General features: G+C 46.0%; 1 protein-coding gene across 3 annotated transcripts in view; it reads left to right on the forward strand.

Annotated features, from left to right (window-relative positions):
• The first annotated feature begins 1,846 nt into the window (after positions 1–1,846).
• Positions 1,847–27,430, forward strand: part of LOC135385228 (uncharacterized) — a 103,273-nt gene continuing 77,689 nt past the window's right edge. For 2 of the 3 annotated variants that reach the window (XR_010420362.1, XM_064614424.1), the window contains exons 1-3: positions 1,847–2,165; positions 2,246–2,401; positions 19,489–19,610. Coding sequence is in view for 1 of the 3 variants with exons in the window: in XM_064614424.1 (XP_064470494.1) it covers positions 19,607–19,610 (4 nt within the window). In the remaining 2 variants the exon portion in view is untranslated. The remainder of the gene's footprint in view (positions 2,166–2,245; positions 2,402–19,488; positions 19,611–27,430) is intronic. The other variant, XR_010420363.1, reaches the window with a different exon arrangement.

Genomic DNA, 27,430 nt, shown 5'->3' on the forward strand with positions numbered 1-27,430 from the left:
TCCCATTGTTTTCTATGGGCGCACACTGCGCTTTAGGGCCTCCCAACATGGCGGCCCGAATGCACGCCTCTCCCCCGCGAGCCCCTCTCCCATGCGCCATCCAGCCTTTATAGATAGAGATCAGTGGAATAAACATAAACGCCCACAGCCAGCAGCAGCGCGCTCAGCGGCTCCCGACCAGAGCCGTATATTAAAAGGGAGTCTGGCTATTAATGGGTCATGCCTATACCTGAAGCTCCACCCACTTTTTCAGCTTTCCGACCAATGAAGTCTTGAAATATGGGGCGCTATCAATCAGCCTATCCTCACTATTTGCCCCCTTATCCAACATGGGCAGCGCCATTTTGGGTGGCAAGTGGATTGGATGGGATTGAAATGGATACCTCTCGCAATCTGCAAAAGTAGTGGATTGTTGGTGCAAATTTGATGAGCGCCACCTAGGGAGCGTAAGGCACGTCGGGAATTGTCGTCTGCTTCCGTCGTTGTACCACTGCCGGCAGAACTACCTGCCGGGACACATTCTGTTGTCGGTATGATTTTTAAACAAATCTACATGAATAGTTGGAATATAAGAGGCAAGAATGTTTATATCCATGAAATCCAGCAATTAAATATAAGATTGTACAGCACAGCGCCGTTTTTGTTGTGATTTCGTTGTGATCGCCGTCTTCACTAGGCCTAACACCGGCGACAAAACGTATTATTTTCAGTTAGATATCGATGGATGAGCATAAGTTGAAACTGATTTCCGAGAAACTGATATTAGGATGTACATTTGCAGCGTAAAATCAGGTTAGTCTGTGAAAATTTTTTGTCACGAAATCCCCGCTTCACTGCGTTTGTCTTCGTCGCCATTTTGGGTGGCAGTATGGTGTCATGGTGACCCCCTTGGTAAAAAGCAAACCAATCAGAGGAGCGAAACTGTGATTGACAGGTCGAGCCTCTTTTTGTGACTCCTCCCAATGGCCAGACTCCCTTTTGATATACGGCTCTGCTCCCGACCTGCTGCCTGCGCTGGCCAGCGGGAGCAGCGGCGCTGCGGCAGCAGGTTGTCTACGAAACGAGCGCGCTGCCCTAGTAGACGGTAACTTGCCATCCGCTGACAGCGCTGGCAGCGGCGCTGCTTTAGTAGACGCAGCCCCAGTTCAGGTTCTCACCTTCACGTTAGCAATTCGCAATATGGCGAGCACGGGGGCACTTTTGAGTAAAGGTGCCGCTTCTATGGAAGGGGGTGGGGGGTGGGGACCTGTATGTCAGACCTGTACTCAATATCATGCTGCCCCCGGCTTGATGTCGTTGAAAGTGACCTTTATTTATATAAGCAATAAAGTGATAAGATATGTGGTGCATCATATCTGATTCAACACATCTTGTGGTTCTTAAACAGATCATTTAACACCGGTTAGCATACGGAATGACATCATGTCAAGTCTCAGTCTAAGCTTTCTTTCTTGCCACTTTCTAACGCGGCAGTCGAACGCGTATTCAGTTAATTCACGTTAATAAAAACACACCTTAGGAATAAGGTGACAAATGATCATTCTTCACGTGAAATTCGTCAAGCGGATAAATGGGCGTTGCTGTAAAGACTGTGCCATCCGTCGCCTTCCTGAACAGTTTACAAGCGAACTAATCTGTCCATAGTCCAAGAGTATGGATCTCTATCCCTACCCAGTATCTTATTTTATGTTGTATATTCTTCCGGCTTTGTGGATAGAGTAACGAAAACGCTTTTGGCTATTTTTCTTTTATGCGTTGGCGTGCGTTGGCTACTTTTCGGCTATTTTCTGAATCTGTTTTGGCGGGAGACGTGTTTGGCATCTGGCAACCCTGTGTGTGTGTGTTTTGTTTTTGTCTCTGGCTTTGTTGGCGTTGTCACGTGTGTGAAAAATGTGCGCGAAAACAAAGGACTTCTTCGGCACCCGTCCCTGTTTTTCAAGTAGGCAAGGTGTGTGCAGTTGATTTTTTTTTCGCTTTGAAACTGAGTGGCGAAATTGAGGAGGCCCTGTATTATGCGACGTTTTGACATTCACGCTGTTCGTTACATTTGGCGTAAAGCTTGTCTAAACAAAACACGCAACTGCACGAACGAAGCGGTAATGAAGCCGTAGATTAGGAAACTGGAACTCTGCCACTATTGCTGAGGCACGCATGTTACGTTTAAGGTATTGGGTTTTGATGTTGAGATTGTATTAGTGTTGACATTTGTCCACACGTGAACTTTTGCATTGTTTGTGGTGTGCAGTAGAGTCGACGCTGTCGTGACAGATTTTGTACCGAGATATTTCCTTGAAGCCTACGTGTGCGGTGTGCAACATGTCTTACCATGGTATTACTGAAGTAACGGAGCGAATTGCGATCCATGAACCTTGTTGCACGTCAAAAAGACGGAAGTAAAAAGGTAAGTAACCATAAGTACTTTATTTACGATCAACACAGTGGTACATTACATGAGAAAATATGACGTCTTTTTCCTTTAGCTGCCTCTTTACTGCTTCTGGCTACTATCTTTGCATGTTGCTGTCGCGTTTCCTCACATGCAAAGCTGCCTGCAGCTTATACAGGGTGTTTGCTAAGATATTCCAAAAGCCGGGCGTCATAACTGGAGAAGAAAATTGTCACCGACTTAACGCAACAGGAAATAACAATTTATTTAGACGTTTCTTCTCCTATGCGGGAGACATCATCAGTGCAAGGCTAGTGACGGGAATGAGGTGCTGGTTTTGGTGCTCCTCGCAGTCGGACGCTTAAGTCGGTGACAATTTTCATTCTCCAGGGTGTTTGCTCTAACGTGTCCAGAAATTTTGTTTAAAGCGAGCGATAAAAGGGAAACGAGCGCTACTTTTTAGCTACTTGACTAAGAAACAGGTGCTACTAGTGAAGCAGTACCTGTTTCTTACTCAAGTAGCAGAAAGTACCACTTTCTTTTCTTTTATCGCTCGCTTTAAATATAATTTCTGGACACGTTAGAGCAAACACCCTGTATACTCTGAGTATGGATTCTTATGTGATACATATACTGCAGACTGGAAGTTGTTCTGTTGTACATGCTGAGCAACAATAGCGCATGTTCCAAACCTTCTATCTGAAGTCTGAATTAGCACGTTGACAATATTTGCAGACCAGTGCACCCGTAGTTTATATTGAGTGTATTGACTGCCATAATGTTAAAGGTACTGTAAAGCAGCACCGATCAAATGTCATTTAGTGTGGCTATTCGATAGTCCAAGCCACCAGGAAGAAAACTGTGCAAGTTTCATTCCAATCAACGGTGCAGTTAATTAGAAAATTACAATTAAAGATTACGGGCAACACTGTACTAGGTATTCGAAATGAATCCGTACTTCTGACACATACGGCGGCAACCACATTGCATGCGTATAACACTGGGCCCGACTTAATATCCACCACACTCCACCATAAAATCCGCCCCTGCAATCCACACAACGATCCACATCTGAGGATAAACGGATAAGCAAACTGAAATGAAATGCTGAGCCGTTGAAAAAAATGTGTCAGACGTTCAAGAAACCAGACAGCGTTGGGACTTGTTTGTTCACAGAGGTTCACAGGGAGAGTTTGTTCGTTCGAAAGAGGCCGCGAACAAAAGGAGCGCGCAGGCGCAGCAGAGAAGTAGGGAGAGCCGCCATCGAACAGCGGCCAGCACTGGGATACTTCGCAAAAACATGGGTTAAAAGTTTAAACTGTTAACAGGGGTTTCAGAATGCATAGGTAAACAGGAAAACTAATAATATGGTTACTAAAATAACGAAGTTCCGATGTAATAGTGTGTAATACCAATTTTCAGTGTTGACCGCTGTACAGGGGGTTGTTTGACACCAGGCATCGCATCGCTCCAATACGCCGCATCTTTCATGGCAAATTAAAAGTATTTATAGCGCGTTCTCTGTCGTATGGTTCCGCATATGGTATTTAGAAGCAACAAAGTCTCTAGTCACATCACCGGCATATCATGCTTGTCTACTGCTTTACAGTACCTTTAACAAACTGACAAGAAACTGTTCACTATGTAGTACACAAGATTTCTGAACATATCACACACGTAGTCTGAGATTGCCATTATCTGCTTTATAGCATACACCTGTGCATTCTGTTTGACGTGGACCCTAATACATAATCAACTTTGAATGTGTGGCCAAGCCCTTTCACAATCATACTGACCCAGTTATAGACGTAGTATACTTCAGTTTCCCTGGCTGTCTCCGAAAAGCTGCTAACTCTAGCATGCCCAATGCCTTGCTGACAAGTAGATGGAGGTAAACAGTCCTTTCTTTTTTTTTTTGTCTGTGTGGCATTACTGCATTGAACTGCAAAATTGTAGCCCTTGCAGGTTGGTGTGTTACTCGTAATCTGAATTATGTCAAGGCAATCCCCCAATTGGTTTACTGCTTTTAGTTTTTTTCCACAGTGTGTTCTGAAATGAACAAAATGGGCTCCTTTGAAAGAACGATGAGTGTGGGTGACCTACTGAGCGTCTGCAAGGGCCTTCTTCCACACACACACAAAAAGTCCCACACTCGTGAAAAGAGCACATCCGAGAACGAGGAAGGTCATGACGGGGGCGCAGATTTTCATGCACCTGCATGTTTTTTTCTTGACATGGTTTAGTATCTGGACGATGAAAAAGCCTCTTGGTCTTGGTTTGGGACCGATCAGAATTGTTTTACGGTGCATATAAATGCATGTTTTGGACGTTGTGGCATATTTCTCATGAAAGTGCATGAATAGTGCATTATATGAGGTGCAAGAGCTTACGTTTTTTTTTATGGATGGTTTTGTTGGTTTTTGATGGTTGGTGGACAGACGTGCACAAAATACCACACAAATGTAGTTAAAATTAGTTACGAAATATTAAGAGCAGATTGTAATTAACATGCAGCTCAAATTACTTGAAAACAAAGGTGTTTATAATAGGGTACCAAATACCTCAAAAGGTACCTAAGATACGTTTAAGTTATGTCAGCTCTATCAGTTGCAAAGAAGACCCATGTGTGTCGTTTTGAAACTTAAGCTGACATATCGCCAAGGATGTATAGGCGGCTGCTTGGTAGGCTCCAGGCTGCAATCTGACAAAGCAGACGTCCCAAAGGACACTACGTAACTGAAACTTATTGGGCGGTGTCCTAACTCAAACTCGCTCATCTCATCACTCAAGGACAAAATGGACACAAAAGAAATAAAACAAAGAGAAACTGTGAAAGGCTGCCAGAAGCTGGCAGCAGTGCGAAGTCAATTGACAAATTAATTAAAGTACTGAGTAGAATATACAAACAAAAAGTATTTTAGATATAGAAAAAATACTCATTGGAAGAAGTAACTAGTAAGATACTAAGCCGTGATGTAGGATAACAGAGAGGCACAGATAAAAAAAATAGGGAAACACACACACAGATCCTCGGACACAGCAAAGACATTTATTATGGCCAACCAACTTATATTGCCAAAAATTGGCAAAGGAGCAAGAGGAAAGAAGGAACCATTGCTTGTTACATTCCCTCTCCCAGTCAACCAAAGAACATCCCATGAATATCCCGAGGTCATTCCTTTATGGATGTTCAAATATTCCTGGTACATTCTGCGGATATTCCTGGGTAGGCTCTCGCAAGTCCCGGGGGTCCCATTTGCAACATTCCTGGGAAAGTCCAAGGAACGCCCCACAAAGACATAAATGCCCTTATAGTGGTGGTTAATGTCCTTTTAAATTACATTGATATACTCTTATTATTTTGCATAGAGTTACGCATATTTATCATATTTCGAGCGTTCTTTTACATGTTGATATAGAGCTTTGTGGGAAGCATCTGCAGATAATGTGGTGTTAGAGGCTTGCATAAAAAAGACACAGAGTACATATAGTGATTTCCATTTTATTTGGGTACAACAATATACATATTGATAATGGACGACAACCAGACACGACTAGTACAATTAATATGAAAAGAAAGCGCCGCTATTCTTGTTTGGCTAATTATTTAGCATGTCGCAGGTACGACTGTATGACGCATTCAACCTCGAAAGCGCTGATCTTGCCTAGCCTCCTGTTCTTCTTGACTGCACCTGGAAATTGAGCACAAGGGAAGCGTGAGGCATATACGTATCAAAGCTACAAACACACCTCCGCACTTCTTTTTAGTAAGGTGGCTGTCATAAAAAGTTGGCATTCCTTGTCAAATAAATTTTTGCTGCACAACCCGTTTAACGTAGAGAAAGAGGTTCCTTAGTTTTAGGAACATGCAGGATGATGTGGATGACACAAAACTCAAACCAACTTCATTGTTTGTTTGTGTTTTTCTAGTCCTCATCGTCTAGTGTGTTCCAGAAGCGCAAGGAAATTTCTCTTCTACAGTACTCCAGCTCGCTTGCACCGTTCTAATTTGTTCATCGGTTAACCGATTTGTTTTCGTGCAGACAGTTGCAGATGGAAGCATATGACGACCATAATACAAATAAATAGGGATAAAGTATGACCCAAACCGCCGACGATAAAATAAAAATTCCATGTTCCATAATGATTTCCACTGGCTGGCACTTCTATGGCACAAGATAAAATTATTCATGCCATGCGGCTCAATAAAAAAGCTAAACATTAGTACTCACACATAATTGCGTTTGAGATCCTTAAAAGGCAAAACTTTTCTTTGCCCTTATGGCCAACCCATCTATAGTGCTTTGCTACACTGGGAGTCATAATATAGTTGAGGATCCTGCGTGTCGTTGAGTTAATGTCCTTCCCGCCTAAGTATTGTAACTCGCATACCTGCATAGGAAATATAGAACATGTGATTGCAAGGCAGCACATAGCGAACACCAACTGCACAGGTTCTCTCGTCAGCCAATGTGGCAGCAGTGTGGGAACACCACATTTGTCAAACACATGACCATGATTTGCTTGCCTGATACCAAGGGGTAGCACTGAAATTGTGTACCTTCGTGTGTCTGCATAGCATGCATTATACTCAGGGGCTGACCCCTTCGTGTAATACCCGATTACGCCCGACAGTTATTCCCCCAATAAAACTTACCATGATGCAGTTTTGTCTAATATACACCCCCTCCAAAAAAAAGAGAGAAAGAAAGAAACAAAAAAGAGCTGTGGAATATCGCTGCTCGGAATGTCGGCTTTGCACCATGTCACAAAAGCAGTCGTCGAAGCCTTCTTTATGGCGATGTTTGTAACACTGTACCAGCGACTAAATAGAGTGACATTGGTTACGCTACTGGTCTCGTTAACAAACATTCTCCACAGTGACATGCTGTGCGTGAGGATTGGGGGGAAACGACCCTCCATCAACCTAGGACACCAAAATATGCACCTAATGTGATTAGCAAGCTGAACAAAACTTAACACCTTCCCAGAAACAACTGCATGCAGTAAGTTCAACCTAAACCCACAAATTACTAAGGTGCTCGCGGCCACCAGGATTATAAAAGAACAATAAAATTCGATATATGCACCTGAATCCTCTAGGAAATAAAAAGAGAAAAGAAAAACAGACGCTAATCACACTTACAAGTTTCTCCTCCATCTGTAGTGTCAAGGACTCATCAAATGCCTTGAACTCGTCAATGCTCTCAAACGGTTTCTTGATGATACATCCCTGCGGCGTAGAGCTTTCTACTGTGCGGTTCTCAGTCATGTGATGTATGACGTCAGTATGCTGCTGTAGTATCAGCCGAATAGTCTGCAACTGACACAGGACCTGTCGCTGGAACTCTGTCAAAATAAGAGGCCACGTTGGTGTGCACGGATATGGTACCCTCTCCCCGAAATTCTTTGACAAATCCTCCCTGTATAATGACTCACCTTCTTGTGGGAGCATTGGGACTGTAGTTGGAGCGGGAGTGGAGCAAGGCGTCAAGTCCATGGGTCTTATGTTGACAGGAACGCTGTTCCTTTGAGGTGGACGAGGAGCTGAAAACAAACAATGTTAGTATGGTATTGTCAGCCAGGATTATAGACTACTTTTTACAGCAGAAACGCAAGTGGAACACAGGCATGCCAAGTGAAATGTAGCATAATTACTGAATCTACTGAGTTCATAGGCTGTTATACGTACTGCTGTGAACGTACGTATGGTGTGTTTCACGTGGTGCGATTCTCTGCACACTGCATGACGCTTGAGCTGCACTTGGCTGGGAATCACAGTCAGACGGACCTGCATTGCAATACATATTGCACTTGTGACTTCACAAGCGATGATCCAAAACATGAAAAGCTTACCACGTGGATGGGGTGTGCTCATTACTTCAAGGGGTCTACTTGTTCTCACATTCATGGTTCCAGGACAGTCTTGAGACGAAACAAAAGACAAGAAAGACAGAATGTGAATTAGTGGTTCCGAAATCATCGTCATGCCGTGCACCCACCAAACGGCATCGGTGGACCTGTGTGATCAGTGAACATGTTGTGACCGACCGCAGAAGGAGCACACTCAAAACCGTTTGCTTCTGTAGCATTGTCTCTATCTGCAAATAAGTATATACCTTGGCATTTTTCGCTACATACTTTTTGAATACATAAAAAAGCGCAAGAGTGATTCAGCCAGTATAATGCGGTCATTACATGCTGTGATAGCCTGCTCTGCAAGTTGTTGTCATCCTGACCTCGAAGTCACACTGTAAAATGTTGTCGTGACCTTACGGAACAGCCAAACTAGCTGTGTTGCCAAGATTGCCACACCAGTGCAAATTAAAGCATTCTTGTACCCAAGTAACTGTAGAATTATGTTAGGTTAATGACTAATGATGTGGTCTGCTATGACACTTGTTCCTTGGTAAATCTGGGCATAAATTAAACTTTAGAGGTAGCTATGTGACCTGACTGCTCAGGATACCTTGTATTGCACAATTGACATGTGTGCAACGATCTTGGCTGTCACATACCGTACACTTGTGGTGGAGGCGTCACACTTTGGAACATGTTAGGTGGCGTCCACGGGGATCTGGGATTGCAGGGTTCTGTAACACAGCATATCCCCTTGATATTGCGCATGCTTTTACCAGTATGTCTATAATCTCCATGTCTATGCTAGGACTAAAGGTAACAAGGCCTTAACCAGTGTTGTACGTAGCGCCGCTACTAGTAACGGCGCTACCGTATCCGTTACTTTTTTCGGTAGCGGAGTAGAGATCGCGCTACTTTTTTAAACTGGTAACGAAAGAAGTACTTCCGCTACAGATTTGCGGTAGCGCAATCTTTGAGCGCTACCGCTACTTTCCGAGCTGGGGTTCCCGACAACTCGACTTCGACCTATCATCAAACCTCCACTCTGCCTGCCTTCGATCAAGCTGCCCGATATCACAACCCATTCTGGAAAGACTGGGCAAATAGCCGAAAGGAGGGCACAGAGGCCGTTATCTTACAAAGAGGCTGTGTCCTCCACGTGTTCCCTATTTGGGATGAACCTTCTTGAAGATTTGGTGCATTGTCTGCAAACTGACGTCACTCCATTCTGGAGGCGTCCTCGCTAGCTATGAGTCATGACATTCCACATGACATTGCACCACGTACGCTCAGGTGCTTGACAGTTGCCATTTCTTGTCCGCTGCAATGGAGGGGCCATTGCCTGCTACAGTACAAAACAGTAGCTTGGTGTTCAGATGTCTACTATGCGCCTCCGTGGGAAAGCTTTATCTGTGCGTCAAGGAAGTCAACGTCCAATTTGCAATAGCACACCATGGTATGTTTACTAACTTCTCGTTCCGGGCAATCCGAGTTCTTTTTGTGACAAAGCTGCTGAGCCTTTTATCCGTAGACTTGCTTTGTGCTTTATTTGCTTTAGAGGAAGAGAAAAAGATATGCAGGATACCGAGTAGGCTTTAGTAAATCTGTAAAAAAACGGTTTTCAAAATTTTAGCCTTCAGGCAACTTACGTGTAACCTCCATTGGACGTCGATTTATTATTTTGAGATATTGTTTTATTTTATTATTTTAAGACGTTTGAAGTACGTCATCAACGATACTATTTGTTTCTTTCCTAAAAAGTAGAGCATGAAGTATCGCGTTACTTTTTACGAGTAACGGTAGCGGTATTCCGCTACTTTTAGGTACGTGTAACGATATCGGGATTTCGTTACTTTTTGCTCAGGTAGCGCGTATCTGTATTGCGCTACCTTTTTCGGGTAGCGGGTACAGCACTGGCCTTAACACTGCTAACAAAGTGTAAACAAATAAAATACGGCAGGTTGGACAAGAGTGATGTATTATATTACCCAGGTGAGGAGACTGGCTATTGGCTACTGAGGGAATCTCCTGCAGACTCTGTGTTGTTCCTAGGGCAATGGAAACCATTTGTTTGTTGCGTTAGACAGGTACGCTTATGTAGCACTAACGGTGCTTGTTGCAGGCAAAACATTAGCCTACCAGGAAGGGGTGGGCACTGCTGGCGAGCAATTGCAGCGAAGCCTTCAGACCTCTCTTCTGGTGGTTCACTGCTTTCTAGGTGTGAGGCATCGGCCAGTAATGGATCGGGAAGCGCTACTCAGGCAGAGATACACATTAACATACAAGGAAAATATAGTGGAAAACGCGATAAGCAATACAGCAATGCTTCATTATCCGAGGACTTACCGGGTCGGAGCAAACCACAAGGAAAGGTGTATGGTACGCATGGTATGTCATCTGCAGGGTCGTCTCCAAAAGCTGGGGGGGGGTGCTTTCTTGGATTTCTTTTTTGTCTCACAGTGACGTTTTCTTATAACTTTTGTCGTACTGCCATCGCTGTCACTGTCCGTAGGGTATCTTCTCTTTGGAACCCTCTCCTTCCTTGTGTCGTCTGATCCCAAATCTGATGTATATTGTGACAGCGGGAGCATCTTTCTTGCATCTTTGTAGGAAGCTAGAAACATAATTTAGCGTGTCGTAAGCATAGCTTGGCACTTTGGGCCTCGAAACTCACGATCACAATCATTTGACACGACGCGTGTTCACGCCCGGCTACGAAATCACGTGAAGGTCGACATGGCGTATCGGAGAGCTCCATCATGCCGTATATTAGTGCGCTCACCAGATAGCGTCACACTTGCTCCCTTTACAAGTGTGATGTTATCCAGTAAGTGCACTAATATATGTGGCATGATCAAGCTCACTGATACGACATGTCGACCTTCACGTGAGTTGGTAGCCGGCCCTGAACTCACACCTTATCAGATGATTGTGAGCTTCGAGGCCCGAAATGCCGAGTTATGATCGTACGTACAGACACGGCATTGTACAAGTATGAGGTTACGACTTACAGAAGACACCTTTTACTTCTATGATGTACTTCCAATCCAACCCGGGGGGGACCCCTTTCATTATCATGTGCTTAGCTTTCGACATCGTTGCATTTGGCCAGAAGTACTTGGTTCCCGTCAGCCATGAACAGGGTACGATTTCCACCTCATTGCGGCTCACAAAGTAGGCATTGGGAAAATGCATCTAAACAACAGATTACATGATGTGTGAGCAGTTTCAGTAGACACGTGTCAAGCCGACCTGTACTTGCACACTGCCGTCCTCAGACGATACGGGCTCATATATCAGAGCTTGAGGGGGTCCTCAAGAGGCATTGGTGAACTCGACAGAAAGGTAGAATGATAAATTATGCATATTAATGGAGCGGGGTGTAGCATATTCAACAAATGTAAGACATCGAAATCAAAGGACATGGACACTGCACTTGAGTGTTTCATACCGCGATCTAGATACATTTTTACTGTGTGTGGAGCAGAGGAATTACAGCATGCTTGCCCTCGAAGGGAATCTTCATTGCTTTCTGTATGCTGTGTAATGGCCAACATCTGATATCTGAAAGCTCAGAGACCACAAGTATTCCTACTCTTGAGGATTCAAATGGCAAAAGGTATAAGTTGTCCTTCTCGAGGTACTCCCGACCAATGACACATGGCTCACCAGAAGATCTGAGCTGTGCTATGTTCATCACTTCAACAATGCTGCCTCCCACTATGCAGCAGTTGTCTGCTTTGAGTGTTGCAAGAGTGAAGCCCTCCAACCTAACAAGCTTGTACTGTGGTGAGGAGCACTGTGAAGGAAGGGGGCCCGATGAATGCTGTTTCGAAAACCAAGTGCCAGCTGTCTCCACTGCTGGTAGCGGATGAACCGTGTATGCTTCAGAAACTCTATTAAATAGCTGGAGGAGTGGCACATCAGGCTTACGCAGCTGCGATTTAAGATGCTGCATATAATTTTCAAATGGAAAGGCACTGAATTCATCAATGAGCCCATGTACTTTGGCATCGTCCGCAAGGTGCAAGAGGCAATGCACATTAAAAGAGATTTGATTTGCTCCGTACAGGTATGAAAACTTCTTCACGAAGAGCTCCAGCAGAGAACGTGCGTAGTCGTTCTGGCTTGCATATAGTTCTTTCTTTGTTAGGATGAGCATTGCGCAGTGAAGAATAAGGAAGTGGGCATAATGCTCCTGTGATAGAATACCCTGTAAGACTGCTGGCCCTATGTACAAGAGAAACGTACGGAACTCGGTCGCCTTCCAGCGGTCGAGGTCATCCAGCGACCTTGGTTTTCGGTTGAACTCTCTTGGTGTGTATGGTGCTAAGTTTGATATGGCATCTGACAGTACGTTACGCTGCCGAGGGCCTAAGCGGACACCCAGTGGCCCAGCCAGCCATGTATGAAGCATTTTCCTCATTACACCCAGACACACTAAATGCATATAGTCGAGAAGCATGCAAGCTACGCAGTCTATTGGAAGCTCGGTCAGAATTGAAGTACCGTTGTGGTGTTCTGGATCAACCTGACGGCGAAAGCTGCAGTCTGTCCGCAACATTCCTGGTGAAGTTGAGAAGCAAACACGGTTTTGCAAAAACACGCCCTCCACAGTGCATTTTGGGCAATTAGAGTATCCTGTGTGGCCTTTGGTGATGAGGATGAAGCTTCTGGCTGGGGCATCGCAAATGAAACTGGCAATGCGGATCTTAATAACGTGTTGCGAAATCTGGATTCCATATCGAAGTATACACTGCAATTCTGATACTAATTGACGGAGATAATCATTAGCAGATTTTGGCTTTGCATTACCAACGTACACGCCAACGAGGAACGGCTGTCGACTAGCACAGTTCTTCACCAAGCACTGAATAGGCCACAATTGCTTTCGCGTGCTTTTTGAGAGAGGGAGTCCATCAACACTGAAACTTAAATTGAGAGCTGGGGGGAGGTCACTGCTGACATATCTTAACTGTGCTTTGAGTCCCGTAGCCAATCCGAAGTGACAGTACTGCCCAGGGGGCATGTCCGTCACATTACTAGAAATCTTGCTGTCCCGTGGTGTTGCCAGAAGTGTCCTAGCATCGCTTGGCAAGTGCACGAGGCAGGAATGAGTCCTGAGGACCTTCAAAAGGGACGTTACAGAGGACTGGGGGATATTGTTCCTAACTGCCCAAGCCTTGAGTTGTGCTCGAAAAGCTTCCGGGTTGTCATTTGCCTCAGTGCATTCTCCGCTTGTGTGCACAGCTGCGGTACTGCTGCATGTGTTGTAGCTATGTGCTTGTGGGGTAGCGTCAGGAACTGATCCTGCAGTACTGCTATCGTGATGTTCTGAAGGTCCTATGTCACCACTATTTTCTCCTCCTGACAAGTAGCTGAGAGACCTTTGAGAAACCTCACTGCATATCGCTGCCTCTGAAGAACCATCATGACTCGGCAGGATGGATGGTAAGTTCTGTATCTCTTCGTGCTCAGGATGTTCATATGAAGGCCCAGGTTCACTGAGGAGGTCAATAAGCCTGTTCGTGATTTTGCGTGCCTTGCGGCTGGCACGTACTCCCTTGTGTTTCGGCATTTTTATATGTTGTTAGAAGAGGGCGACAACAGCCTTGTGGCGCATGAGCACTGTGTCTCGCGCACTCATTCTAGCCTGTCGTAGCCTGTCATTAAACCTGTTGTTTCGCCAACGCTGTTGATATGCCAACGACTTTTTGGGGCGAAGCCATCGTGACGGCGTGCTACCTCCAAAACCGTCTACCAGGCAGAGCAGTTCACAGAACACCTTACGAGCTGTGGCACAGCAAAAAGCCGAGCTTGGAACATCTCAGGATGTTTGGGAGTCACGTCTTCGTGCATGTTCCAAAGGAAAAACGGTCTAAATGGGATGCTCGTGCTGTCGAAGGGAGACTGGTTGGCTACGGAGAAACTCAGAAGGGATACCAAGTACTTCTCAAGGGGAGTCATAAGATAAAGGTGACTCGGGACGCGGTAATCGATGAAGCTCCAATCATACAGAAGTTCTGCTCAGAATCGTCTCCACCATGTCACGAAGAATCAGGAGATCACCGGCTACGTCATGAAGCGGGTGCAGATAGTCCCAGCGAGATAGAAGTAGAGATGTGGCCGAGCATATCTTCACCCGGGGAAGAAGAGGTCAGTGGTACACCGGGAGAGGATCGAGGGACAGCCGTAACTGAGCTTCGGCGTTCGGCTAGGAGCAATAAGGGCGTCCCGCCAGACCGATTTTCCTACATTGCTCAGGCCGCGCCAACTGCTGATCCTGGGAGCTGGAAAGAAGTTCAAGCATTGCCAGCTTGTGAGAGAGTGAAGTGGATTGAGGCTGCAAATGAAGAGATTGCTTCACTTCACCAACTTAACACGTGGGCTCTTGTGGAGCTTCCCCCTGGAAAACGACCATTCGGTTGCAAATGGGTTTTCAAAACAAAGAGAGACAAAGACGGCAATGTTGAGAGGTACAAGGCAAGGCTCGTTGCCCAGGGGTACTCTCAAAAATACGGAGAGGACTACGACGCTACTTTCGCCCCCGTTGCAAAGCTTACGACCTTGCGGGTTCTTCTCACGGTATCAGCTTCACGAAAGTTGCAGGTTCGTCACTACGATGTGAAGACTGCTTTCCTCAATGGAGTGATTGAAGAAGACATATACATGAGACAGCCCGAAGGTTTCGTTTCGGTGGGTAAAGAGCATCTAGTCTGCAAGCTGCAGAGATCCCTCTATGGGCTCAAGCAGGCCGCAAGGGCATGGAACATCAAGGCAAACGAAGTCTTTCTTGAAGAGGGCTTCAGCCGTAGCGAGGCAGACCCCTGCCTCTACTTCAAGACAGAAAAAGGCAGTCGCATATATATCCTTCTCTATGTTGACGATATGCTGATTTGCCACAAGGATGATTCAGTGATTACTGGAGTCTGGAAAAGTTTGAACAAGCATTTCGAGCTCAAGGACCTTGGGCATGTCAGCCGGTACCTAGGAATCGAAATAGAGAGATCAGAAGATGGTTGCTTCTACATCCACCAAGCTAAAAATATCGACACCCTTCTGGAAAAATACCAGCTCATGGACGTCAAGCCTAGTCACACACCTATGGACCCCGACTACCTGAAATTTAGTGGGGATCACAGCTTACTGCCGACCAACGATCAGTACCGTCAAGCTGTCGGGGAGCTGCTGTACTTGAGCACAACTACGCGACCGGACATTGCTTGTGCCATCGGAATTCTTTGTCGTCGCGTGAGTAAGCCACGCCAGCAAGACTGGAATGCCGTGAAAAACTGGAATGCCGGAAAACTGGAAAGACTGGAATGCTGGAAAACTGGAAAGACTGGAATGCCGTGCTTTTACGTTACTTGAAGTACACCAGAGGCTTAAAGCTGAAGCTCTCCGGGCAGCCAGGTATGAAGCTGGAGTGCTACGTGGATGCGGATTGGGCAGGAGATGTGTCGGACCGCAAATCGACTAGCGGGTACTTCGTCCAGCTGGGAGGCAGTCCCGTCTCCTGGTCCACGAGGAAACAGATGTCTGTAGCGTTGTCATCTACAGAGGCCGAATATGTCGCAGCGGCACACGCGTCACAAGAAGTTTTGTGGCTTCGACAGCTCTTACAAGTTTTTGGTTATGACCAACTTCAGCCGACCTGCCTTTACGAGGACAACCAAGGCTGCATCAAGCTTGCACTTCGCGAGGGACACAGCGCGCGAACAAAACACATTGACGTGCGACATCATCATCTCAGAGATTTGGTCCAACGCGGAGTCATACACCTGCAATACTGCGAAACAGCCAGGATGGTCGCCGACGCATTAACCAAACCCATCCCGCGACCGCGACTACTGCTTCTGAGGGAGCACATGGGTCTCTTTGAGCATTAGTTGTCGAGGGGGGGTGTTAGAAGAGGGCGACAACAGCCTTGTGGCGCATGAGCACTGTGTCTCGCGCACTCATTCTAGCCTGTCGTAGCCTGTCATTAAACCTGTTGTTTCGCACTGCGCTCTTACTTCTTCATATGTGCTAGTAGAAAATCACTTCGATATGCTTACATTTACTTAGATTAGCTTACGTGCTTACATTAGATTTCAGTTCAACAACACACGGGTTGGTGCGGGTGGGTGCGAGCACGATTGCTGGATTCCATTCATACGGGTTGACAGAATTGTGGACGACTTCTTGTGCATTGATGGATGCGAGCCTGAAACACAGGAACAGAGAATAAAGAAAACGCACTAATTTCGCATGCAGCGCTATGCCAACTCTGAGCTCTAAAAAAAATAAAATAAATAACTTTCCAGAAAGCGTTCCAAGTTCGTCTGCAACAACAATATGCGTGGTACCACACTCAGTCTGTCTGTAACCGTTCAAAAGCCCGTTTGAGAAGATCTTCATGCAAGCAACACTGCGATCCGAAGCGACTAGAGCTCACAATGTATGAAGCGTCTCACAGCATATAGGTGCATTAAATGCGCAAGGTAATGAAGGATTGGTTCAAGAATGAACTGGGCGCACACATTAATGTTTACATTAATGTTGCCTCCGGCAGAAACCCACATACACGTACCGCGTTCACTTGTTTCACTAGTTTTCTGGCAAAATCGCCAAACGCTGTTTTGCTCGTATGTAATTTCCTCAACACGTATAGCAACCAAAAGCGTATGCAAACTTGAGAGGAAATATCTATATCGCCAGCACAAAAGTAGGAACACGCAGAAAACGCCAACGTGTGAGGCGTCAGATTCTGGTTCACCGGAACAGGACACTTAACGCTTAACCCATATAACGTTCTTAAAACAACGTCACAACACACAATGGAAACACACACAAACACAGTGGAAATGACTAATCGGGAACATACCGCATGCAGAATAATTCCACCTTGATTTTCGGCTGGGTTGCCTGTTACACATGCGTCTTTCAATTGCCTCCACTTGCGAATGAGCATATCTTGACTTGTCTTCGGCTTGGGCGTCCCTCGCCACGCTCGAGGAGCTTCACGCGCCAGCTGCCGAGCTTTCGCCCCCTCCCTCCTCGAGCCCTCGCGCTCTCTGCAGGGAATAGCCCACGTTCGGCGTTCACGGTGCTTTTCTGGGGCATATTTTTGAATCGCCCTATTGGGCATTCATCCGACGTTCTCAGGACGTATAAAATTCGCAATGGTTGTCTGGGCTGCTGGCTATTTCCAATGATTCCCGAAACAACCTTCGATGACTGATCGATGACTCGTTCCTCATGCAAGCATTATGGGGTCCTCGAAACATGTCGCACAGCCCCGACACTCCTTCGGGTGTTTTACAATTTCTGAGTTACCGGACATCTTATTAGCATTGGCCATGTGTCCCCAAATCCTTTCATTCACGCAGTGACCTGTCTGTCCGACACGCACACAAAAACGCACTCAAGTGGAATAGAATAAAAAAAACTTTTGTTTGCGGCACACTCAGGGTTGTCCGTGCTTGACGCTACAGACTTCGTCTTTAGAGGACAACTAGCCAGACGACTCCATCTGAACGCATTAAAAAAAACAACTTGATGTTGTAATGCTGAAAAACAGTATTTTAAATACAGTATTTGAAATGCAATTCGTAAAATATGTACAAGTCTGGTTTTGAGACAGTGTTGAGTTGTCTTTCGCGGAAGCTCTGGTCAGAACAGAATATTCTCCACGCTCCAATGGGGTGAAGTGCGGTGTTCAGCCCCATACATTGGCTGCTTCATCCACCATAGCTTGCATGGCCGATGGGCCATACTTCACCTGTGCCACTTTACTGTTACAAAGATGGGCACCGTTCACATTTTAACGACACGATGAAGTGCCAACGCCAAGCCATGACGAAACAAGCATGAGCATGGGTAACATGAACAACACGAACATACACAACGAAGCTCGCAGTTGCGTTTTGTTGTGTATGTTGGTATTTTTCGATTTGCTGTCAAGTGTCGCTTCATCATGGGTTTCGTCCGCCAGCCTGTGTTTACACTATTTTATCAATTGCGAACGCAAAACCTTCAGCTTTGTGATTTTTATCTGTAGTGCAAGCATTCTTTGTTGTGTCCTGCAGAACAAAGCAGGATCATTTTACTGTATGATCCCTGATAAAATACTCACTTCTTTCTTTTATAGGCATTCGGTGCATGTACCAAGAACAACGAAAAACATTGCATGTATTGAGGATGTCTACTGCATATTTTGAAGACTTTCAGTGCATAGCTGCATGCATACTTTGGGGAGTTTTTAGTGCTTATTTATCCCCGATTTAGTCATGACGTAACATGGTCCCCGTCCGGGCACTTGACTCATGACATAGAGCGGCAGAGGTCAAGCAGCATGTGAACGGGGGCAAAAGAAACAAAGAGAGAAGGCACGGGGACTTCCCTACGTCACACCAGGTTCATGTCAGCCGTCCGCAGCTGCTTTTTCCGACTGTTTTATAAATTTTATTTTGCAGTTATAATACACCGCAGAGCAAAAATATTTTGCATGGTGGCTCCTTATGGACAGCTTGATGAATCAGACAGGGTTTCAAGCCATGTTAAATGATACGTCATTGCTCCTTTAAGGATGACCCATGTGTTAGTACTTCATTGACTACATTTCCACCTTTTGCATCTGAGGCCTCTCTACCTATCCTGTGTGCTGCCTCATTTGATGTATCGATAAATGTCAAAGCCTGGTCAAAACCACATCTTTTCACAGCTTCTATGACTTTCAGCGCAGTACATATGCACATGTGCATTACAACTGACTCAGGTGAAAGTTCAGTGAATTGTTTACTGAGCAACACTGCTTGGTGTACTGCCTGGAAGCAAATATTCATGCAAGGTATTACAAAACGGAGTGGGTTGGTGCGTAACACAACTTGCTCATAAGCATTGTTTCAGTCTGTAATGTCTGACAGGTGGCATGGCTGCGCAAGTTAACGTGATAAAGTAACATTTCCCTGAGACACAGGACAAACAGAAAGAAAGTCAAGGCCTAATGGGGTGATGTATGGGGATAGTCTTGTGCTGTGAGCTCTGTCCTGCTGCCAGTTTCTTATTTTCCTGCATTACATCTTGTTCTGTGTGTTAATAATGTGTTTGTGCGTGTCACTGCAGCATTATACCTTGTATGTTCCAAAGGATACCACACGTAATCATGCTGAGCACTAACTTGAGCGAACACCAACTTGTAAGAAACAGATTATTCATTTGTTCATTTGTATTCATTTGTTATGTTCGGACTCTTCCAACAGCTGGACACTGCGTGACATCCGATTGTGCTCTAGAGAACCCCTGGGGTCAAACCCTTGAGGTTGCAATTGTGCCTTACGAACAATCCAGTGCTACAACTGCCTTCAAAAGCATTATTGAATGGGTAAGTGGGCATGTTCAGTATACATATTAGAGCTTGCACTTAGTGGTTGCACTTATCATGGTTTTTTTGTGTGCTTATTTTGTGTTTGCTACAACCACACATCTGCGAAGCTACATGCAAAAGTCTATGTGGTCACCCGAAATTGGCCCGAGCTTCATATGAAAGCCATCAGTATGCAAATACGATGGAAGCACACGGGCAGTAAAAATAAACAAAAGTAACACGTATTCAAACACAATATGGCTGACGAACCAAAAAATACACGTGACATGTATTGAGGAAAAGAGTATCTTAGGGTTCCACTCCCTTCCAGGGCAATCCTGGGTCAGTTTTGGTCAGATGGAAAAATAAGTACGCCTTTTTACCCTTTGAAGGGTACGAGCGCATTGGTGCGTCCGAACGTCTTGGTTGCAGTTTTTGTGCCCTCTCTTTATGAGGGTTATTTATGGTACTGTTTTGCTGCTTGAGGCTTCTCCGGGGAACTGTGGCACCATCTGCGACCTATTTTTACAAGTATACTGGTAGTATCGCTGGAGGGTGAGCATCGCCCACACTGCTGACGGTGGCGTAGTGAAGCTGAACGCGCAGGACGCGTTTGCCTGCCCCAACAGGCAATACGGCGCACTCAGTGATGGACAGACACCAACCTCATATGCGTTAAGTGCGACTAATATGCGACAAAGGCCCCTGCATACAGCGATGCCTACTACAACCTACGCAAACCTTTGCAGACAAGTAGAAAAACACAAAACGCGTTCTATTATACAGTAAACCCCCGATAACTCGAAGTCGTAAAAACCGGAAAAAATTTCGAGATAAGCAGGGTTTCGAGTTAAGTGAACAGCGAAAATTACGTTGCCACGATGTTACTACAATGCGCTATGTTATGAAACGTAAAAAAAAAAAGCGTTCCTACAGTAATAGGGCTCGTAAACAATTCCGAAGCCATTTATTTTTTAACATCATCTGACACTGAATAACTCCGTAATAGCAATCTGCTTGGCATTTGCGTCTTAGAACAAGAAAGCATCTTCAAGCACTTCAATGCAACGCATGAGAGGCTCCTCCCGGCACGTCACTACCGCGGGCACTCTCGACGATTTCTGTATCACCCAGTTCACCGCTACTGGAACATCGCCGTCGTAAAGCGCATAGTCCTCGATGTTCAAGTCCTAAGTCACTCTCCCCAAAACATGTGTGGCGCATCACGTCGTTGCACAATTCATCACAGCCACTGAACTAGTCTGCTGGCTCCGGTACGGCGATAGAAGACCAGAAACCCGCATGAATGAAAGAGTTCATGCTATTGGCTTGATGAACTTTCTACCAGGCCTTTGATAAGTGCCACCTTCCGCTCCAAAGTCAGGGACTTTCATGCGCGTTTTTCAGCCATCATGGCGGCGCGAAGAACAAAACGAAGAGAAGCTCGGACGAATGCAGAGGAGGAGGAGGAGTGACGTTGGGTGGAAAGGGTAGTGCTGTCTGCCTGCCACAGCTAGCGGCGCGTGAGGCGTGAGTCACTAGGACTGAAACGCTTTGACCTTGACCTAGCCTCGGGGACCGAAGAATGCACGTTATCAGCCGTAGGTACGCTGACCTACCGGTGATGGGATTTCGAGATATCCGTACTCGGGCAAAAAAAGGCTTAGAGTTAAAAGGGCCCAAATATATAGGAAGCATTGGGACATGGATCGGGACGCGAAAAATATTCGAGATAACCGATATTTCGAGATAAGCGAGTTCGAGTTAACGAGGGTTTACTGTATATCACCAAAGTGCAAATATAAGCAATATATGACTGTCAAACGCTTATGGAATAGTCGTAGGAATAGTCGACGAATAACTTCACACAATTAATCAGGTGTGTACGCTGTCTATGAAGCCTGTGGAAACTTCCTAAGGTCCCTCAACCCCTGGGCATCAGCCCGTCCGTTCCGCATGCGAAGGAACAAGCGGCACAACAATCGCATCAATGCAACATGGGTTTGTTTTACCTTCCTGGTGAACGCACGCTCAGTCCTCTCCAGGACAAGCAACAGAAGACCACAACCCAGCAGGAGGATCTGCTTAAGCACAAAAATATGGCGCCACCCCTGTGACGGCCGCAGCCCATCTAATCAGATCGTGATTGTGATGACGCCAAGCTGCATTCCATACAAAATGCCACGTGTCCCCCCTCCCCAAGCTCACACTGACATCGTCTTCAGAGAGTTCAAGGAGGACGTCTTCCGAGGTGGGGGATGCCACCGAAGCAGTTGGTACACTGGGAGCAGTGGCCGGGGTCTGGAATGCCCTGGTTTCTGCCAATAGCTTTGGGTGCAGGCGTCTCAGGGTAGACAGAGCGGTGCTGACGTTGTTCGCGGCTTCGGCTGCTTTGGTACGGGAGGCATGGAGGGACCCTCGGCGGTTGGTCACCCGGTGGAGCTCCGGAACACCGCATTGCGGACATAGGATTCGCCTTTCTTCCTGGGTGAGTGGCTGCAATGGGTCCACTGGGTGGCGCTCAGAAAGTGTCCCAGTGCCGTGTATGCCAAAGGGGGTCTGGCCATTAGGAGGAGCCTAAAAAAGAGGCTCGACCTGTCAATCAAACTTAGGCGCATTTCATTGGTTACCGTTTTCCATGGGAGCTGCCATGATACCAAATTTTCTCCAAAATGGAGGATGGTGCTTGGAACAGCGAAGCGGAGATTCCGTGACAAAAAATTTTCATGGACTACTTTAATTTCATACTGTGAGTATATATCCTCATGTACGCATGTGCAAAATCAGCTTCAACTTTCGCTCCGCCATCATTATTTACGTGAAAATGGGATGTTTCGTCGCTAACGTTAGGCCTAGTTAAGATCGTGATACCAGGAAAATAGCAAGAAGGACGACCCTTATACGTAGGATTTTGCATTATATAATTGGGTTTTATTTATCCATACACCTTTGCTCCTTTTTGATTCAATGTACTTCCATTACGTGATATAAAACTTCATACCAGCTGTCGTCTGCTACGAAGAAGCGGTTGTACCGCCATCCTGGCCAATCACTTCTGCCAGCAACCATTTCTGCAATTCTGAGCCTTCCCAACATGCCCCTCTCTGTGCAGATGGCGTTGATAAAAGTGGGCGCAAAATCCGTCGTTTTGGTCTGTCACCAGTGATATCTGTTTTAATCCAAATCCATCAATTTTCTCCAAAATGGTAGCACCCAGTAAATAAGGGTGAGGTATAAGTACTGGATGGATGTAACAATAGACAACTGTATTTCGACCTGTGATTGGCTAGATACCTCATAAAGTGGGTGGAGCCTCAGGTATAGGCAGGTCCCATTAATGGCCAGACTCCCTTTGGCATGCACGGCACTGGTGAGTCCAAGGAAGGGTTGCGGAGTCCGAGAAAGATCGTCTCCCCGTAGGGGGTGGGGCTGGTGCAACCATCGACTTCTAGATGCCCAGGGTACCGGTTGCCCGTTGGCCACTACAGTCCAGAGACTAAACATTCTTGAGGAGGGGGTGGCTATGGTATGTGGGATCCGTTGATGGACCGGTGCTGACGGCTTCGCCGAGGGAAGGGGGCCACATGGTCCAGAAGGCTCTGTGAGTTGTGAGATGTCTGTGCAAAGACTCTGCATCTTCGAGGGAAAAGAAAAAGGGAAACGGTAAGAGGGAAACCCCAAGCCGTGAATGCTGGAAAGGCGCTCCCCAAAAGAGACATAGCGGAAAGCTGTGGAACAGAAATCACAGTACAGATTTTTTTCTTGGTGCTGAATGGCATGCTGTCGGCCCATCTTCTGCAGTTGCACATATCCAGGAGATGCTTGGGGTGCTGTTTTTAGGGCTACACCATCCACCAATGTTAGGGTGGAGATAATTGTTTGTTCACTTCCCTCTGTTCTTTTTGAGTTGAGACATACCAGTTTCCCTGCGGGATTGCATTCTTCATGTAATATGTTGATGAAGATGTTGAACAGGTTTGGAGGCATCCAATGGAGGCAAATGCCCTGTCGTATTCCAGCATGTTGAGGTGCAGTCTAGAAAATATTTTCCCATGAAGTGAATTTTCCCTGTAGCTTCACTCGATTTCCTCAAGAATATGTCAGTCACACTGCCGTAGCTTACCGTATTTTATCGAATCTAAGATGACCTCAAATATAAGACGATCCCCGAGTTTAGGGTACGCGAATTTGTAAAATAAAGAAAACAGGGAATCAATGCACAGTACCGTTTATTTATCATCACTTTCTATGCTACTGTATTCTTTGTTGGTAACTGCACCTCCTTGTCCTTCGAAGCAGATGACAGTGTCGTCCGCCACGTAGGCTAGCTTCATCTGCTCGAGCAACGAGGAGCGAACGATACCCGAAATTTTCGACAGTCTGCTTCGTTGCGTTGGGGCCGTGATGATGCCTTTCTTGTCACTTGACGACATCTGCAACTTCAGTTTCGTTTTCGGGCACAGCGCCCAAACACCCAGTACGGCATGGAACGGAGAAAACTGCTCCCGCGCTAAGCCTAGCGGCAGCGGTGTATGGCATTCAAAATGCATGGGATCTGGCATTCTTCCACTCGTATCTTGGAACATGTTGGGTGCATAAAAGAAAGCTTGAGTTTTTTCAAAACTTCTGACAGAACTACGATAGTTTACCAAATTTCATTGTTATTAGACATGCATACGATTTTTAACGCTTCTTCGAAATGTGTCCAAAGATTTTACTGCACCTTGTAGTAGCATCTGTTTCTTAGTCAAGTACCGTATTTGCACGATTCTAACGCGCCCCCGATTCTAACGCGCAGGTGATTTTATCTGAGAAAAATCAAAAACTTGCCAAAAATGCTACAAAACTCTTCAAAAACACATTTATGACCAAAAGATGCAGTTACATGGTGAAAATCAGGTGAGAATATGACCAGCACATACAATGAAAAAGCAAAATGAGTACTATATGACTAGAAGTAAAAAGATAGTTATCAGATCATTCAGTTTCGCTCTCGGAGCCGGACGAGTTTTCTTTGTCGCTGTCGAGCGACCACAAGTAGTCGTCCTCACTTCCATCCAAAGCGTTGGAAATCCCGCATTTTTTAAATGCTTTTGCAACCATGGAGGTCGGCAGTGACTTCCAGGCACCATACACCCACCTTATGAGTTCGCCGATTGTGGCCTTCTTTATTCTTCCTGCCGGGGTTAACGCGTGGTCGTCACCCGACACCGGAAAGAATCCAAAACTAGCATTGAGCGCACGCCCAGTTCGGCTCCAGGCCTCTTCCGCCACACGGAGTCGATCCAGTCAATGACCAAATCGTTATCCATCCAACCTTTCGGATGGACTCTGACCTCCACGTCTGCAGGAAATGTCATATCCTTAGGCAGAGTCTTTCTTTTAAAAATTAAGAAGGGCTTGAGCTTCTGCCCGTCCGCCGTGCAACACAACATCGCAGTGATCCTGCTCTTTTCGTTTCCGGACGAAAGGAGCCGCACTTGCTTTGCACCTTTTGTGTCCACACTGTAGTTCGACGGCATATAAAAAAATATTGGCGTTTGGTCAGCGTTTCCAATCTGACCCGGCATGTAGTCGTTTGCCCTGCGAAGTCGGATAACAAACTGCTGGAACGCAGTCAACTTCTCCTCATATTCCTCGGGAAGCCTTTGGCAGATGCTCGTCCTTCGCCTCAGCGAAAACCCTTTTCGTTTCATGAACTTCGAGATCCAGCTCCGGCTGGCTCGAAAGCAAGATGGCGGAATCTCGTATGAGCGTGCCAGTTGGAGCGCTTTCACTTTTATGATCTCCGTCGAGACGGGACGTTGACCTAGCCGTAATTCCTTGATGTAATCCGCAAGAGCGTCTTCCAGCTGGGGAAACCGACCTTGTCTTGGCCCATTAAAACCTTTCCTCGTAGATTTGCAGTTGAAAATCCTGTCCTTTTGTTTCCTCCACTCACGGACGCACGTTTCCGGAACACTGAAGAGACGTGAAGCTGCTCGATTTCCATCCTCTTCTGCGGACTGGATTACTTTTCGCTTGAAACAAGCTTGATAATGACGGCGGTGCTGTGGCATCGTGGAGCACGTTGTCACACGTCCGAAACCACGTGTAACAGATATCCGATATCAGCAAACGCGTGATCGTGTGGCCAGGTAGTTGTGCCGATGACGATGGGCCAACCGCCCTTCACCGAGTACTCGTTAGCATTTGACTTAGGCGCCAGTTCTTGGCACCCGATTGTAACGCGCACCTGGTTTTGAGCACCAATTTTGCCGAAAAAAAGTGCGCGTTAGAATCGTGCAAATACGGTAGCTGAAAAGTGGCGCTCGTTTCTCTTTTATCGCTCGCTTTAAATACAATTTCTGGACACGTTAGAGCAAACACCCTGTATAATGACATTCTATTTGGCCGTATAAGCCTGCTACAAAAATGATATGAGATCTCAAAGCTTTTCAATAAAGATTATGTAATTATTCGCAAATCTGCGAGGAGCCAGGATCAAGCAATTTTTCGCGGAACCTTAAATTCGCGGTACCGCAGTGCGTCGCTTCCGTGTCTTTGGGACTTTTTACCTTGAACTAACAAAAGAACAACAACCCATAACCCATTTCATCCCTTTTAAGCCCTTCTGACTCAGAGTGCTACAATGAGGGGTCATCACTCGGGTGGCATCTGGGTCATTGCCGAATTTCCGTGTCTCCCGTTATTCTTGTGTCCGCATCGACACAGTGAACATCCTGACAGCTTCGTACTTTTCGACTCATTACCACCATGTCCTTGCTCCGGTACATAAAGCTAACGTCGCCGTGTCCTCCTCCTTCAACCAGAGACCACGTGCATGGACTGCCCGAAAGTGCCATCCTCATTACGGTAGGCAACAAACTTTTTCTACTGCCAATGAACATGTCTCTCGCGAAGTCGCTGATCGGCACAACCAGAAGCGTAAACGTGGCAACTACAACTACTATAGTCCTGAAGTCACGTGCAGAACTGAAAGTGCAGTATAAGTGCATAATGAACCGCGTACATGAGATGTATCAGCGTCCTGGGCGTTATTGCTTAGTCTCATTTTTCTGTCATTGCTTCGAATATTTCGCGGGACTTTAATTTCGCGAAAAATAGGTCCTCGTGAAAATTACAACTTATACACTATCAAGCGCAGAACAGCACGTCTACTTTCAAGTACCGGTCATTTGCCATAGACAGTGCGTACTGCCCATGCACGCCTTTCAAAGTGGGTGCACAGGGCAATCTGTTTGGCGACAGAACTCTCATTACTTCAAGCCGCTACCAGCGTCACATCTGAGCACCCACAGCACAGGGTGAGGCCTTTCAAACCTCTCTGGTTTGGACGATTGTCGTCGTTATTCACCTTAGGAGACGAGAGTCGTTTCCAGATTCCCACACTGGCTACAACAACACAAAATCCGCCCAAGAGGCCGAAGGTTACCAGAGAGGTGACAAGAATCCAGTACCTTTTGATCCAGGAGTACGAGTTTATTAAAGTGGACAAAAATTATAAACAAAAATTATATATTCAGCATCTTGAGCTGTTAGTGATTAATTCCACATTGATATAACGTGTACGAGCATGCCTTGTATTCTTTCACGGGGAACCATATCTTTAAATAGGTTGGATATGATGAACGGATATGTGCCTGTATCGCCCGAGAAGGGATTAAATAATTCATCTGCCTGAAAAGTAAATTTCTGAGGTCCTCATGGCCAACTGAAATCAATTCCAAACTTTCAAAACTGGGGTATGAGTAGTTTCTGTGGAATGGCATGTGCATTTTTTTTAATGCACAGTGGGACTCAGTACACACAAATGTTGAGAAATTGGAGTGACTTAT

Source organism: Ornithodoros turicata, chromosome 2 (genome assembly GCF_037126465.1).
Source record: "Ornithodoros turicata isolate Travis chromosome 2, ASM3712646v1, whole genome shotgun sequence".
Classification (NCBI taxonomy): Eukaryota; Metazoa; Arthropoda; class Arachnida; order Ixodida; family Argasidae; genus Ornithodoros; species Ornithodoros turicata.